The sequence below is a fragment of the Rutidosis leptorrhynchoides genome, chromosome 2 (assembly GCF_046630445.1).
Source record: "Rutidosis leptorrhynchoides isolate AG116_Rl617_1_P2 chromosome 2, CSIRO_AGI_Rlap_v1, whole genome shotgun sequence".
In the NCBI taxonomy this organism is placed as follows: domain Eukaryota; kingdom Viridiplantae; phylum Streptophyta; class Magnoliopsida; order Asterales; family Asteraceae; genus Rutidosis; species Rutidosis leptorrhynchoides.
In genome coordinates this window covers 560,354,915-560,371,269 of record NC_092334.1, presented here as the reverse complement: position 1 = coordinate 560,371,269, position 16,355 = coordinate 560,354,915, and the positions used below count along the sequence as shown (strand labels likewise).

Genomic DNA, 16,355 nt, shown 5'->3' with positions numbered 1-16,355 from the left:
TTATTAAAAATTCAGGGTGTTACATTTTATGAGTTCCGAGTCAAAAAAGGAGAAAAAATTGACATTTTAGTGATAACCCCTTAAATTATTTACTAAATTATATAAGTTATGTGGCTTATTACTAGGAGTAGGACCCAACAAACTTTATTTTCGGTATATGTGAATATTACAAAACAGAGTCGTTTTGAACACACACAAACTTAATTTGATACCCGACTCAAACTTGATTTATAGTAGTGTTCATGAAGATCTTTGTAGCGTGCTACCATTTTTTCAAAGGGTGGGAGACACTCTTTTATTACATCCACCTCAAGTACATCTCTAAACCACTTGTTCAGCAATGGTGTGTTCTCCTCATCTAGTGTTTTAACGTCCAATGAATTTTCAAGTACTCGAAACCAAATTTCGACCCAAGCAATCACAATATCCATAAAACTCAAATTATGCTTATCTCCAGAGACAATTCTATTTGGGTCTAAACTTCTTTCGAGAGTCTTGAGAATATTACGAGCTTCTTCTGCATCGTTTTCATTCTGGTCGGTGTACTCCTCAACAGTTTTTTGATCATTGGCACACTACACAACGAGGAATTTATACATTAAGATGATGTACACAAAAAATGTGGTTGTTAGGGAAAATCTGGAAGTTGGGAACATCATCAACAAACTTAGAGAAGAACGATTTCGATGGTTTGAGCATTTTATGAGGCGCCCACTTACGGCTCATGTCAGGAGAGTAGAGACCCTCACGGTGGACGGTGTTAGAAGAAGAGGTAGACCTAAACGTAGGTGGGAGGGTCGTGTGAAGATCAACATGAAGGAACTTCTGTTGACCGAGGACATGGCTTCTGATAGGAATGTGTGGAGGTCTAGAATTAAAATAGCTGAGTAAGTTTTTTTTAATTGTTATTTTGATTGTTATTTTGTATGTGTATATATGCATACTTAGGTATGGATGGTTGTTTTGTATGTTTTTTTTTTGGTAAGCGAGGAAACCCTCCTATAAACGAGCACATTGACTCCCTCATAAAAGGTAAAACATCGGGTAATTAAGCCCCCCGAGCGCGAGACCTGGTACCGGGTGAATTGCGCATTATGCGTACCCTCGAGTCACACTCCCTTTTTGAACAATTTGGCATAGCCAGGAATTGAACATGGGTGGTGTGCTTCATTGGGCAACTCGGTGAACACTCAGGCAAGCCTGAATGGTTGATGTTTTGTATGTTTATTTATGTATGTTTATGTATCTATATTTATGTGTGCTTATATGTGTATGTATGGATGCATGTATGTATATTTACGTATGTAGGTATGTATGTATGTTTGTTTTACGTATCTTATGTATGCTTAAGAACTATTTATTTATTTTCTGTTAGGTGCATAGCTTTTATACGATTCTGTATGGGTGTGTGTATGTATGTACAGGTTTGCACATGTATATATTAGTGTGCGTATGTTTGTATGTGTATGTAGGTGTAACAACCCAACCCGTTATTCAACTGAATACGCGAATTTTTTTTTATACACAGAGTAGTGCGCGGCGCGCAGCCCTTGTGTGCGCGGCGTGCACAAGGCCTAACAGCCCGCTGTCCAAAAAGTCCAATTTTCGTTTAAAGATCTCACACTTCCCGATACTTTTAGACGAAACGCTTTTCACAACACATTATAATAGTTAAAACTAACACGATTCAATAATAAAACAAGTTTTACGAAACCGGGCCCACATATGCCGAAATATGAGTTCCGTACAAAATATAAGTTTCGACCACATTAGTTTAAATTCCAAACGACACTTTGAGCATGGTGTTTGGGGTTAAACTACCCAAATCTTGGTCAAACTTCAAAAGCTAAACGTCCCAAAAAGCGTCTCCTATCAACACAAAGCGGGATCACTAGTCCAAAAGAGTACATTTTCCCTTGTCCACACCGGAGCCTATAAAAAGGTAAACAACGAGAGTGTAAGCAAAACGCTTAGTGAATGAAATAGTTATACACATACATATATAATATACCTACTTGCAAACACTTACTCACATACCACATACATGCTAGCAATATATTTAGCATACCATCTCAAGTACGAAGCTAAAAATCTCCAATACCGCAACTAGCATAAACAATAGCATATAATCGACATAATACAATATGCTACAATATAACACACAACCATGGTTAACCATACTCGCATCATGGTGCTACCAGCTCTTTGGTTCACACCATACGCATCGGTTATGATGCTACCGGCTCTTTGGTTCACATCACAACCCGAGTTATACTCGCGCTAAGTGCTACCGGCTCTTTGGTTCACACTAGAACATACGTACTACGATGCTACCGGATCTTTGGTTCACATCATAGCACAATCGCACATACTATGGCACTACCGGCTCTTTGGTTCATACCATAGCATACAAAAAAATACATTATATACATACGCATATAATTATTCCACTCACCTTGTATCCAAAATAAAGGTAAGCCCACAATCTCTTCAACCGTCAACGAAAATAACCTATGATATTAACATAAAATCAACACTTATCTAAATGGGATCTTTAACCCGCCCAAATAGACCGCATAGTGTAAGTGTTCACCCTTTGTTCTCATAATACCAATCATAGGCCTAAACTTACCAACAATCACTAAAACTAGTGACCATGGCATTAAATCACCCTACTATACACCACTAGGTCATTCAAAACCCTTTTTGACCCATTTTGAAGTCAACATACCCACTTGGGTCATCCACCACCCAAATACACTCATTTACAAAAACAACAAAGTGTGCTAGTGATTAACTATCCTTTTAAGACTCATAATCACCAATTAACATTTTGAAACCCTAGGTTAGTTACTATTAAGTCCTCGTGACTCAATCTTACCCAAGAACACCCAAAATCACCAAATATGGGTTTTATGTTCATCACTAACCCAAACCCTAACCCTTAAACAAATTAAAATGAGGAAATCAAAGTTAGGACATACCACCACAATCAAAACGTAGCTAAAGGCTAGATGAACAACTTTAATACTTGAGCTTTAACCCGAATCAAGCTTCTTCCTCCTTGATTTAAGCTTTCTCTCTCTCAAAGGGTTTCTCTCTCTAAAATTGAAGATGGTGTTGGTGGTTGTGTTGAATGTGTTTCAACCACCACAAAACTGGCCATAAGTGACCTAAACCCGACCTCATGTGAAAGGACAATAATGCCCCTCATTAAACTTTAATTTAAAAAGCTGGAATCTGTGCACAGGGCTAGTGTGCGGCGCGCACACTTAACCCTGTGCAGCGCGCACAAGGTTCGGGGCAGGTTTCTGACCTCTGTTTAAATACATAATGCAGCCCGCACTTTATGTACCCTATATACACTCTGTACAATAATTATTCGGGTCTTACAACTCTCCCCCACTTGAATCGAAGCGCGTCCTCGCGGTCCAAGCCGCATGACAAGAGGGAAGATACACTAACACAAACTCTTCGGGCTCCTACGTAAACTCGGATCCTTTACTACGACGCCATTGAACTTTATAAGTCCTCACCTCTTTATTCCTCAACCTTTTCACCTTTTCATCGAGTATAGCAATCGGTTCCTCAACATACTCTAACTTGTTGTTTAGCTCAATTTCGTCTAATGGCATCCATGAAGAATCATCCGCAAGACACTTACGGAGATGGGAAACATGAAATGTATTATGGATCCCCGCAAGCTCTTCGGGTAATTCCAAATGATACGCAACTTCACCAACACGAGCTAAAATCTTAAATGGCCCAATAAACCGGGGAGCTAACTTTCCCCGTTTTCGAAACCTAATAATACCCTTCCATGGCGAAACCTTAAGCATCACCATGTCACCTTCTTGGAACTAAATCAGTCGCATACGTTTATCGGCATACGACTTTTTTCTATCTTGAGCCGCTTTCAAATGAGTCCGAATCATCTCAATCTTACTATTTGTCTCCAAAACCAAATCGGTACTCCCGATTTCTCTTTGACCCACTTCACCCCAACAAATCAGAGTTCGACACCTACGACCATAAAGCATCTCGTAAGGTGGCATCCCGATACTAGTATGATAATTATTATTGTACGAGAACTCCACCAATGGTAAGTGCTCATCCCAACTACCCTCGAAATCAATAATACATGCCCGTAACATATCCTCCAATGTTTTTTTCGTACGTTTGGTTTGACCATCCGTTTGAGGATGGTACGCCATGCTCATTCTCAATTGTGTGCCCATATCTTCATGAAACTTATTCCAAAACCGAGATGTGAAACGAGTATCCCGATCCGAAATAATAGATACAGGAACTCCATGTCTCGATATCACCTCCTTGATAAACAACTTCGACAAAGCCTCCGACGATATCGTTTCCCGAATGGGAAGAAACAAAGCACTTTTCGTCAACCGATCAACTATCACCCAAATCGTATCAAATTGGGTTCTCGCCATCTTTGGTAACTTTGTAATGAAATCCATGGTAATGTGCTCCCATTTCCCTTTCGGGACTTCCAACGATTGTAACTTACCATACGGATTTTGGTGCTCGGCCTTAACTTGCAAACACGTGACACATTGTTCAACATACTTTACAACATCACGTTTCATGCCCGGCCACCAATACTCTTTCTTCAAATCGAGATACATCTTCGTTGCACCCGGATGAATGGAATACTTTGACTTATGTGCTTCATCAAGTAGCACTCATCAATAATCTCCCATTCTAGGCACCCACACTCTTCCTTGAAAAGACAACAAACCATGCAGACCTAAAGTAATAGACTTCGTTTGTCCCACGATTCGTTCCTCATGCTTATTGTTAACAAAAGCTTCAATTTGAATCTCACCGAGCTTTACAAGGAAATCGTTAGTAATAATCATGCGTAACAATCCTACTCGTATCGCCGGATGTTGACTCTTCCGACTTAACGCATCCGCGACCACATTCGCCTTACCCGGATGATAAAGTATTTCACAATCATAATCTTTTACCACATCCATCCACCTACGTTGACGATAATTCAAGTCTTGTTGATCAAAAAGATGTTTCAAACTCTTATTATCTGAATAAATCGTACACTTGACACCGTACAAGTAGTGGCGCCAAATTTTCAACGCATGCACCACCGCCGCCAATTCAAGATCATGAGTCGGATATCTCTTTTCGTGTTCCTTTAATTATCGAGAGGCATAAGCGATGACCTTACCTCATTGCATTAGAACACACCCGATCTAATTTAAAGAAGAATCACAATAAACTGTCATGTCTTCTACACCTTCCGGAAACACTAAAACCGAAGCTTGACATAACTTCTCTTTCAACAATGGAAAAGCAATTTCTTGCTCGTTTTCCCAATTAAATCTCACGTTCTTCCTTGTCAACTTCGTCAATGGAGAAGCGATCTTAGAAAAGTCTTAGATAAACTGACGATAATAACCGGCCAACCCGAGAAAACTTCGGATTTCCATAGGCGTAGTCGGTCGTCCCCAACTCTTTACCGTCTCAATCTTCCCCGGATCTACTTGAATACCATCTTTGTTCACAATATGGCCAAGAAATTGAACTTCCCTTAGCCAAAATTCACATTTGGAGAATTTTGCATACAACTTCTCCTTCCGCAATGTCTTCAACACACCACGCAAATTGAAATGTCCCATTCTTATTGATTAAAAACGTTCCATATTAATTGATTTCGTTGCGAGGTTTTGACCTCTATATGAGACGTTTTTCAAAGACTGCATTCATTTTAAAACAAACCATAACCTTTATTTCATCAATAAAGGTTTAAAAAGCTTTACGTAGATTATCAAATAATGATAATCTAAAATATCCTGTTTACACACGACCGTTACATAATGGTTTACAATACAAATATGTTACAACAAAATAAGTTTCTTGAATGCAGTTTTTACACAATATCATACAAGCATGGACTCCAAATCTCGTCCTTATTTAAGTATGCGACAGCGGAAGCTCTTAATAATCACCTGAGAATAAACATGCTTAAAACGTCAACAAAAATGTTGGTGAGTTATAGGTTTAACCTATATATATCAAATCATAATAATAGACCACAAGATTTCATATTTCAATACACATCCCATACATAGAGATAAAAATCATTCATATGGTGAACACCTGGTAACCGACATTAACAAGATGCATATATAAGAATATCCCCATCATTCCGGGACACCCTTCGGATATGATATAAATTTCGAAGTACTAAAGCATCCGGTACTTTGGATGGGGTTTGTTAGGCCCAATAGATCTATCTTTAGGATTCGCGTCAATTAGGGTGTCTGTTCCCTAATTCTTAGATTACCAGACTTAATAAAAAGGGGCATATTCGATTTCGATAATTCAACCATAGAATGTAGTTTCACGTACTTGTGTCTATTTTGTAAATCATTTATAAAACCTGCATGTATTCTCATCCCAAAAATATTAGATTTTAAAAGTGGGACTGTAACTCACTTTCACAGATTTTTACTTCGTCGGGAAGTAAGACTTGGCCACTGGTTGATTCACGAACCTATAACAATATATACATATATATCAAAGTATGTTCAAAATATATTTACAACACTTTTAATATATTTTGATGTTTTAAGTTTATTAAGTCAGCTGTCCTCGTTAGTAACCTACAACTAGTTGTCCACAGTTAGATGTACAGAAATAAATCGATAAATATTATCTTGAATCAATCCACGACCCAGTGTATACGTATCTCAGTATTGATCACAACTCAAACTATATATATTTTGGAATCAACCTCAACCCTGTATAGCTAACTCCAACATTCACATATAGAGTGTCTATGGTTGTTCCGAAATATATATAGATGTGTCGACATGATAGGTCGAAACATTGTATACGTGTCTATGGTATCTCAAGATTACATAATATACAATACAAGTTGATTAAGTTATGGTTGTAATAGATTTGTTACCAATTTTCACGTAGCTAAAATGAGAAAAATTATCCAATCTTGTTTTACCCATAACTTCTTCATTTTAAATCCGTTTTGAGTGAATCAATTGCTATGGTTTCATATTGAACTCTATTTTATGAATCTAAACAGAAAAAGTAAAGGTTTATAGTCGGAAAAATAAGTTACAAGTCGTTTTTGTAAAGGTAGTCATTTCAGTCGAAAGAACGACGTCTAGATGACCATTTTAGAAAGCATACTTCCACTTTGAGTTTAACCATAATTTTTGGATATAGTTTCATGTTCATAATAAAAATCATTTTTTTAGAATAACAACTTTTAAATCAAAGTTTATCATAGTTTTTAATTAACTAACCCAAAACAGCCCTCGGTGTTACTACGACGGCGTAAATCCGATTTTACGGTGTTTTTCGTGTTTTCAGGTTTTAAATCATTAAGTTAGCATATCATATAGATATAGAACATGTGTTTAGTTGATTTTAAAAGTCAAGTTAGAAGGATTAACTTTTATTTGCGAACAAGTTTAGAATTAACTAAACTATGTTCTAGTGATTACAAGTTTAAACCTTCGAATAAGATAGCTTTATATGTATGAATCGAATGTTGTTATGAACATCATTACTACCTCAAGTTCCTTGGATAAACCTACTGGAAATAAGAAAAATGGATCTAGCTTCAAATGATCCTTGGATGGCTTGAAAGTTCTTGAAGCAGAATCATGACACGAAAACAATTTCAAGTAAGATTTCCACTCGAAATAACATTGTTATAGTTATAGAAATTGAATTAAAGTTTGAATATGATTATTACCTTGTATTAGAAAGATAACCTACTGTAAGTAACAAAGGTTTCTTGATCTTGGATGATTACTTGGAATGGATTTAGAAAACTTGGAAGTAAACTTGCAATCTTGGAAGTATTCTTGATTTTATGAAACTAGAACTTTTGGAATTTATGAAGAACACTTAGAACTTGAAGATAGAACTTGAGAGAGATTAAATAGATGAAGAAAATTGAAGAATGAAAGTGTTTGTAGGTGTTTTTGGTCGTTGGTGTATGGATTAGATATAAAGGATATGTAATTTTGTTTTAATGTAAATAAGTCATGAATGATTACTCATATTTTTGTAATTTTATGAGATATTTCATGCTAGTTGCCAAATGATGGTTCCCACATGTTTTAGGTGACTCACATGGCCTACTAAAAGCTGATCATTGGAGTGTATATACCAATAGTACATACATCTAAAAGCTGTGTATTGTACGAGTACGAATACGGGTGCATACGAGTAGAATTGTTGATGAAACTGAACGAGGATGTAATTGTAAGCATTTTTGTTAAGTAGAAGTATTTTGATAAGTGTATTGAAGTCTTTCAAAAGTGTATGAATACATATTAAAACACTACATGTATATACATTTTAACTGAGTCGTTAAGTCATCGTTAGTCGTTACATGTAAATGTTGTTTTGAAACCCTTAGGTTAACGATCTTGGTGAATGTTGTTAACCCATTATTTATTATAACAAATGAGATGTTAAATTGTTATATTATCATGATATTATGATATATAATATATCTTAGTATGATATATATACAGTTAAATGTCGTTACAACGATAATCGTTACATATATGTCTCGTTTCGAAATCATTAAGTTAGTAGTCTTATTTTTACATATGTATTTCATTGTTAATACACTTAATAATATATTTACTTATCATTTAACATAATTAACCAAGTGTATCAATATCTTAATATGATTCATATGTACCTAGTAAGACGTTGTTATAACGATAATCGTTATATATATCGTTTTCGAGTTTCTTAAATTAATAGTCTCATTTTTATGTATATAACTCATTGTTAAAATACCTAATGAGATACATACTTATAATAAAATCATGTTAACTATACATATAACCATATATATGTCATCGTATAGTTTTTACAAGTTTTAACGTTCGTGAATCACCGGTCAACTTGGGTGGTCAATTGTCTATATGAAACCTATTTCAATTAATCAAGTCTTAACAAGTTTGATTGCTTAACATGTTGGAAACACTTAATCATGTAAATAATAATTTCATTTAATATATATAAAAACATGAAAAAGTTCGGGTCACTACAGTACCTACCCGTTAAATAAATTTCGTCCCGAAATTTTAAGCAGTTGGAGGTGTTGACGTATCTTCTGGAAATAAATGCGGGTATTTCTTCTTCATATGATCTTCACGCTCTCAGGTGAACTCGGGTCCTCTACGAGCATTCCATCGAACCTTAACAATCGGTATCTTGTTTTGTTTAAGTCTCTTAACCTCACGATCCATTATTTCGACGGGTTCTTCAATGAATTGAAGATTTTCATTGATTTGCATTTCGTCCAACGGAATAGTGAGATCTTATTTAGCAAAACATTTCTTCAAATTTGAGACGTGGAAAGTGTTATGTACAGCCACGAGTTGTTGAGGTAGCTCCAGTTGGTAAGCTACTGGTCCGACACGATCTATAATCTTGAATGGTCCAATGTACCTTGGATTTAGTTTCCCCCGTTTACCAAATCGAACAACGCCTTTCCAAGGTGAAACCTTAAGCATGACCATTTCTCCAATTTCAAACTCTATATCTTTTCTTTTACTGTCCGCGTAGCTCTTTTGTCGACTCTGGGCGGTTTTCAATCTTTGTTGAATTTGGATGATTTTCTCGGTAGTTTCTTGTATTATCTCCGGACCCGTAATCTGTCTATCCCCCACTTCACTCCAACAAATCGGAGACCTACACTTTCTACCATAAAGTGCTTCAAACGGCGCCATCTCAATGCTTGAATGGTAGCTGTTGTTGTAGGAAAATTCTGCTAACGGTAGATGTCGATCCCAACTGTTTTCGAAATCAATAACACAAGCTCGTAGCATGTCTTCAAGTGTTTATATCATCCTTTCGCTCTGCCCATCAGTTTGTGGATGATAGGCAGTACTCATATCTAGACGAGTTCCCAATGCTTGCTGTAATGTCTGCCAGAATCTTGAAATAAATCTGCCATCCCTATCAGAGATAATAGAGATTAGTATTCCATGTCTGGAGACGACTTCCTTCAAATACAGTCGTGCTAACTTCTCCATCTTGTCATCTTCTCTTATTGGCAGGAAGTGTGCTAATTTGGTGAGACGATCAACTATTACCCAAATAGTATCAAACCCACTTGCAGTCCTTGGCAATTTAGTGATGAAATCCATGGTAATGTTTTCCCATTTCCATTCTGGGATTTCGGGTTGTTGAAGTAGACCTGATGGTTTCTGATGCTCAGCTTTGACCTTAGAACACGTCAAACATTCTCCTACGTATTTAGCAACATAGGCTTTCATACCCGGCCACCAAAAATGTTTCTTGAGATCCTTGTACATCTTCCACGTTCCAGGATGTATTGAGTATCTGGTTTTATGAGCTTCTCTAAGTACCATTTCTCTCATATCTCCAAATTTTGGTACCCAAATCCTTTCAGCCCTATACCGGGTTCCGTCTTCCCGAATATTAAGATGCTTCTCCGATCCTTTAGGTATTTCATCCTTTAAATTTTTCTCTTTTAAAACTCCTTGTTGCGCCTCCTTTATTTGAGTAGTAAGGTTAGTGTGAATCATTATATTCATAGATTTTACTCGAATGGGTTCTCTGTCCTTTCTGCTCAAGGCGTCGGCTACCACATTTGCCTTCCCCGGGTGGTAACGAATCTCAAAGTCGTAATCATTCAACAATTCAATCCACCTACGCTGCCTCATATTCAGTTGTTTCTGATTAAATATGTGCTGAAGACTTTTGTGGTCGGTATATATAATACTTTTGACCCCATATAAGTAGTGCCTCCAAGTCTTTAATGCAAAAACAACCGCGCCTAATTCCAAATCATGCGTCGTATAATTTTGTTCGTGAATCTTCAATTGTCTAGACGCATAAGCAATCACCTTCGTTCGTTGCATTAATACACAACCGAGACCTTGCTTTGATGCATCACAATAAATCACAAAATCATCATTCCCTTCAGGCAATGACAATATATGTGCCGTAGTTAGCTTTTTCTTCAATAACTGAAACGCTTTCTCTTGTTCATCCTTCCATTCAAATTTCTTCCCTTTATGCGTTAATGCAGTCAAGGGTTTTGCTATTCTGGAAAAGTCTTGGATGAACCTTCTGTAGTAACCAGCTAGTCCTAAAAACTGGCGCATGTGTTTCGGAGTTTTCGGGGTTTCCCACTTTTCAACAGTTTCTATCTTTGCCGGATCCACCTTAATACCTTTTTTGTTCACTATGTGACCGAGGAATTGAACTTCTTCCAATCAAAATGCACACTTTAAAAATTTAGCGTACAATTCTTCCTTCCTCAATACTTCTAACACCTTTCTCAAATGTTCACCGTGTTCTTGGTCATTCTTTGAGTAAATAAGTATGTCATCAATGAAAACAATGACAAACTTGTCAAGGTATGGTCCACACACTCGGTTCATAAGGTCCATGAACACAGCTGGTGCATTAGTTAAACCAAACGGCATGACCATAAACTCGTAATGACCGTAACGTGTTCTGAAAGCAGTCTTTGGAATATCATCTTCTTTCACCCGCATTTGATGATACCCGGAACGTAAGTCAATCTTTGAATAAACAGACGAGCCGTGTAGTTGATCAAATAAGTCGTCGATTCTCGGTAGTGGGTAGCGGTTCTTGATGGTAAGTTTGTTCAACTCTCGGTAGTCGATACACAACCTGAATGTACCATCTTTCTTCTTGACAAACAAAACAGGAGCTCCCCACGGTGATGTGCTTGGTCGAATGAAACCACGCTCTAAAAGTTCTTGTAATTGGCTTTGCAGTTCTTTCATCTCACTGGGTGCGAGTCTGTAAGGAGCACGAGCTATTGGTGCAGCTCCTGGTACAAGATCTATTTGAAATTCAACGGATCGATGTGGGGGTAATCCCGGTAATTCTTTCGGAAATACATCGGGAAATTCTTTTGCAATGGGAACATCATTGATGCTCTTTTCTTCAGTTTGTACTTTCTCGACGTGTGCTAGAACAGCATAGCAACCTTTTCTTATTAGTTTTTGTGCCTTCAAATTACTAGTAAGATGTAGCTTCGTGTTGCCCTTTTCTCCGTACACCATTAAGGGTTTTCCTTTTTCTCGTATAATGCGAATTGCATTTTTGTAACAAACGATCTCTGCTTTCACTTCTTTCAACCAGTCCATACCGATTACCACATCAAAACTCCCTAACTCTACTGGTATCAAATCAATCTTAAATGTTTCGCTAACCAGTTTAATTTCTCGATTCCGACATATATTATCTGCTGAAATTAATTTACCATTTGCTAATTCGAGTAAAAATTTACTATCCAAAGGCGTCAATGGACAACTTAATTTAGCACAAAAATCTCTACTCATATAGCTTCTATCTGCACCCGAATCAAATAAAACGTAAGCAGATTTATTGTCAATAAGAAACGTACCCGTAACAAGCTCTGGGTCTTCCTGTGCCTCTACCGCATTAATATTGAAAACTCTTTCGCGGCCTTGTCCATTCATGTTCTCCTGGTTTGGGCAATTTCTAATAATGTGGCCCGGTTTTCCATATTTATAACAAACTACATTGGCATAACTTGCTCCGACACTACTTGCTCCGCCATTACTCGTTCCGACACCATTTGTTCCTTTCGTTCTATTAACCCCTGGTCCGTAGACATCACACTTAGCCGCGCTATGACCATTTCTTTTACACTTGTTGCAAAATTTGGTGCAGAACCCCGAGTGATACTTTTCACACCTTTGGCATAGCTGCTTCTGATTGTTGTTGTTGTTGCGGTTATTATTGTTGTTGGGATGATTGTTGTAATTGTTGTTGTTGTTGTTGTTGGGCCGTTTGTTGTAGTTGCGATTGATGTTGCGATTGTTGGGATAATTGTTGCGATTATTGTTGTAATTGCTGTTGTTGTTGTATTGGTGATTCTTATCACCGTTTTCCTCCCACTTTCTTTTGACTTGCTTCACATTGGCCTCTTCAGCAGTCTGTTCTTTAATTCTTTCTTCAATCTGGTTCACTAGTTTGTGAGCCATTCTACATGCCTGTTGTATGGAGGCGGGCTCGTGTGAATTATATCTTCTTGGATTCTTTCTGGTAATCCTTTCACAAACGCGTCGATCTTCTCTTCCTCATCTTCGAATGCTCCCGGACACAATAGGCACAATTCTGTGAATTGTCTTTCGTACGTGGTAATATCAAATCCTTGGGTTCGTAACCCTCTAAGTTCTGTCTTGAGCTTATTGACCTCGGTTCTGGGACGGTATTTCTCGTTCATCAAGTGCTTGAATGCTGACCACGGTAGTGCGTACGCATCGTCTTGTCCCACTTGCTCTAGATAGGTATTCCACCATGTTAACGCAGAACCTGTGAAGGTATGCGTAGTGTACTTCACTTTGTCCTCTTCAGTACACTTACTTATGGCAAACACCGATTCGACCTTCTCAGTCCACCGTTTCAATCCGATCGGTCCTTCGGTTCCATCAAATTCCAAAGGTTTGCAGGCAGTGAATTCTTTGTAGGTGCATCCTACACGATTTCCTGTACTGCTAGATCCAAGGTTATTGTTGGTATGTAGCGCAGCCTGTACTGCGGCTATGTTTGAAGCTAGAAAAGTACGGAATTCCTCTTCATTCATATTCACGGTGTGTCGAGTAGTCGGTGCCATTTCCTTCAAAATAGTCAAATGGAACAAGTTAATCATACAGAATATTAAGAGTAGTTAATAGTATTTCGTAGCATAATATGAACTCATTTATAAAAGCTTTTTCTTCATATTAGCGTTTTATAAGTTTAAATTCGGGTAGTACCTACCCGTTAAGTTCATACTTAGTAGCTAATATACAATTCAACTACTACAATTCTATATGAAAAACTGATTATAATAATATTTCGCGTTCAAACTTTTACACAATATTTTACAAACTTACAATACTGCTTATTTTACATATAGCATGAAATATAGCACACAATAAATTTGATACAAGATGGTTGTGAAGATAATTCTAGCTAGTACACAAGTCGTTCAGCAAAGGCAATAAAGACACGTAATTCATACGTCCAGAAACAAGTCATGCATTCTGGTTTTACTAGGATTACTTCCCATCCTTGGTCTTGTGGAACATAACCGTTATGGCCATTGATAAGACATCGTGTTGTAACGTCGTCAAAGGGACGAGGGTTACGTATTGTCCAACAGTCCTGTAACAATCTAAAAACCTCATTTCTTACCCCAATTACCGACTCCGTCACTTGTGGGAACGTTTTGTTTAATAGTTGTAGCCCGATGTTCTTGTTCTCACTTTGGTGAGAAGCGAACATTACTAATCCGTAAGCATAACATGCTTCTTTATGTTGCATGTTAGTCGCTTTTTCTAAATCACGAAGTCTAATATTCGGATATATTGAGTCAAAATAATTTCTTAACCCATTGCGTAAAATAGCATTTGGGTTCCTCGCAATATATGCGTCAAAGTAAACACATCGTAACTTATAGATTTTCCAATGTGATATCCCCCATCTTTCGAACGAAAGCCTTTTATAAACCAAGGCATTCTTGGAACGTTCTTCGAATGTCTTACAAACTGATCTCGCCTTATATAGTTGTGCCGAGGAATTCTGACCGACTCTAGACAAGATTTCATCAATCATGTCTCCGGGTAGGTCTCTTAAAATATTGGGTTGTCTATCCATTTTGTGTTTTTATACTGTAAAATAGACAAGAGTTAGATTCATAAAAAAAAAATACTTATTAATACAAGCAATTTTTACATATATCATAAAGCATAAGCACACTATATTACATATATTACACCACACGAATACAACTATCTTATTCCGACTCGCTTGTTTCTTCTTCTTCGGTTTTGGTTCGTTTTGCCAAGTTTCTAGGGATATATGATGTTCCCCTAATACTAGCTGTCGTTTTCCACAACGGTTTAGAAAAACCTGGTGGTTTAGAGGTTCCCGGGTCATTGTTACAACTTAAGGACTTCGAGGGTTGACGATACATATAAAGTTCATCGGGGTTGGAATTAGATTTCTCTATTTTTATGCCCTTTCCCTTATTATTTTATTTTGCCTTTTTAAATTCAATTGGGGTAATTTCTATAACATCATCGGAATTCTCGCCAGAATCCGATTCATCGGAGAATTGGTAATCCTCCCAATATTTTGCTTCCTTGGCGGAAACACCATTGACCATAATTAACCTTGGTCGGTTGGTTGAGGATTTTATTTTACTTAACCGTTTTTTTATTTCCCCCACCGGTTCTATTTCTTCATCCGATTCCGATTCTTCTTCCGGTTCCGATTCTTCTTCCGGTTCCGACTCTTCTTCCAGTTCCTCTTCGGGAACTTGTGAATCAGTCCACGAATCATTCCAATTTACATTTGACTCTTCATTATTATTAGGTGAGTCAATGGGACTTGTTCTAGAGGTAGACATCTATCACATAATATCAAACGAGTTAAGAGATTAATATATCACATAATATTCACATATTAAAAATATATAGTTTCCAACAAAATTTGTTAAGCAATCATTTTTCAAGTAAACACGGTCGAAGTCCAGACTCACTAATGCATCCTAACAAACTCGATAAGACACACTAATGCAAAATTCTGGTTCTCTAAGACGAACGCTCGGATACCAACTGAAATGTCCCGTTCTTATTGATTAAAAACGTTCCATATTAATTGATTTCGTTGCGAGGTTTTGACCTCTATATGAGACGTTTTTCAAAGACTGCATTCATTTTAAAACAAACCATAACCTTTCTTTCATCAATAGAGGTTTAAAAAGCTTTACGTAGATTATCAAATAATGATAATCTAAAATATCCTGTTTACACACGACCGTTACATAATGGTTTACAATACAAATATGTTACAACAAAATAAGTTTCTTGAATGCAGTTTTTACACAATATCATACAAGCATGGACTCCAAATCTCGTCCTTATTTAAGTATGCGACAGCGGAAGCTCTTAATAATCACCTGAGAATAAATATGCTTAAAACGTCAACAAAAATGTTGGTGAGTTATAGGTTTAACCTATATATATCAAATCATAATAATAGACCACAAGATTTCATATTTCAATACACATCCCATACATAGAGATAAAAATCATTCATATGGTGAACACCTGGTAACCGACATTAACAAGATGCATATATAAGAATATCCCCATCATTCCGGGACACCCTTCGGATATGATATAAATTTCGAAGTACTAAAGCATCCGGTACTTTGGATGGGGTTTGTTAGGCCCAATAGATCTATCTTTAGGATTCGCGTCAATTAGGGTGTCTGTTCCCTAATTCTTAGATTACCAGAC

General features: G+C 37.1%; 1 protein-coding gene across 1 annotated transcript in view; it reads right to left on the bottom strand.

The window, feature by feature from the left end:
- Positions 1-200: 200 nt before the first annotated feature.
- LOC139889727 (glutathione transferase GST 23-like) overlaps positions 201-16,355 on the bottom strand; it is a 41,890-nt gene continuing 25,735 nt past the window's right edge. The window contains exon 3 of the mRNA XM_071872662.1: positions 201-575. Within this exon, the coding sequence (XP_071728763.1) occupies positions 201-575 (375 nt within the window). The remainder of the gene's footprint in view (positions 576-16,355) is intronic.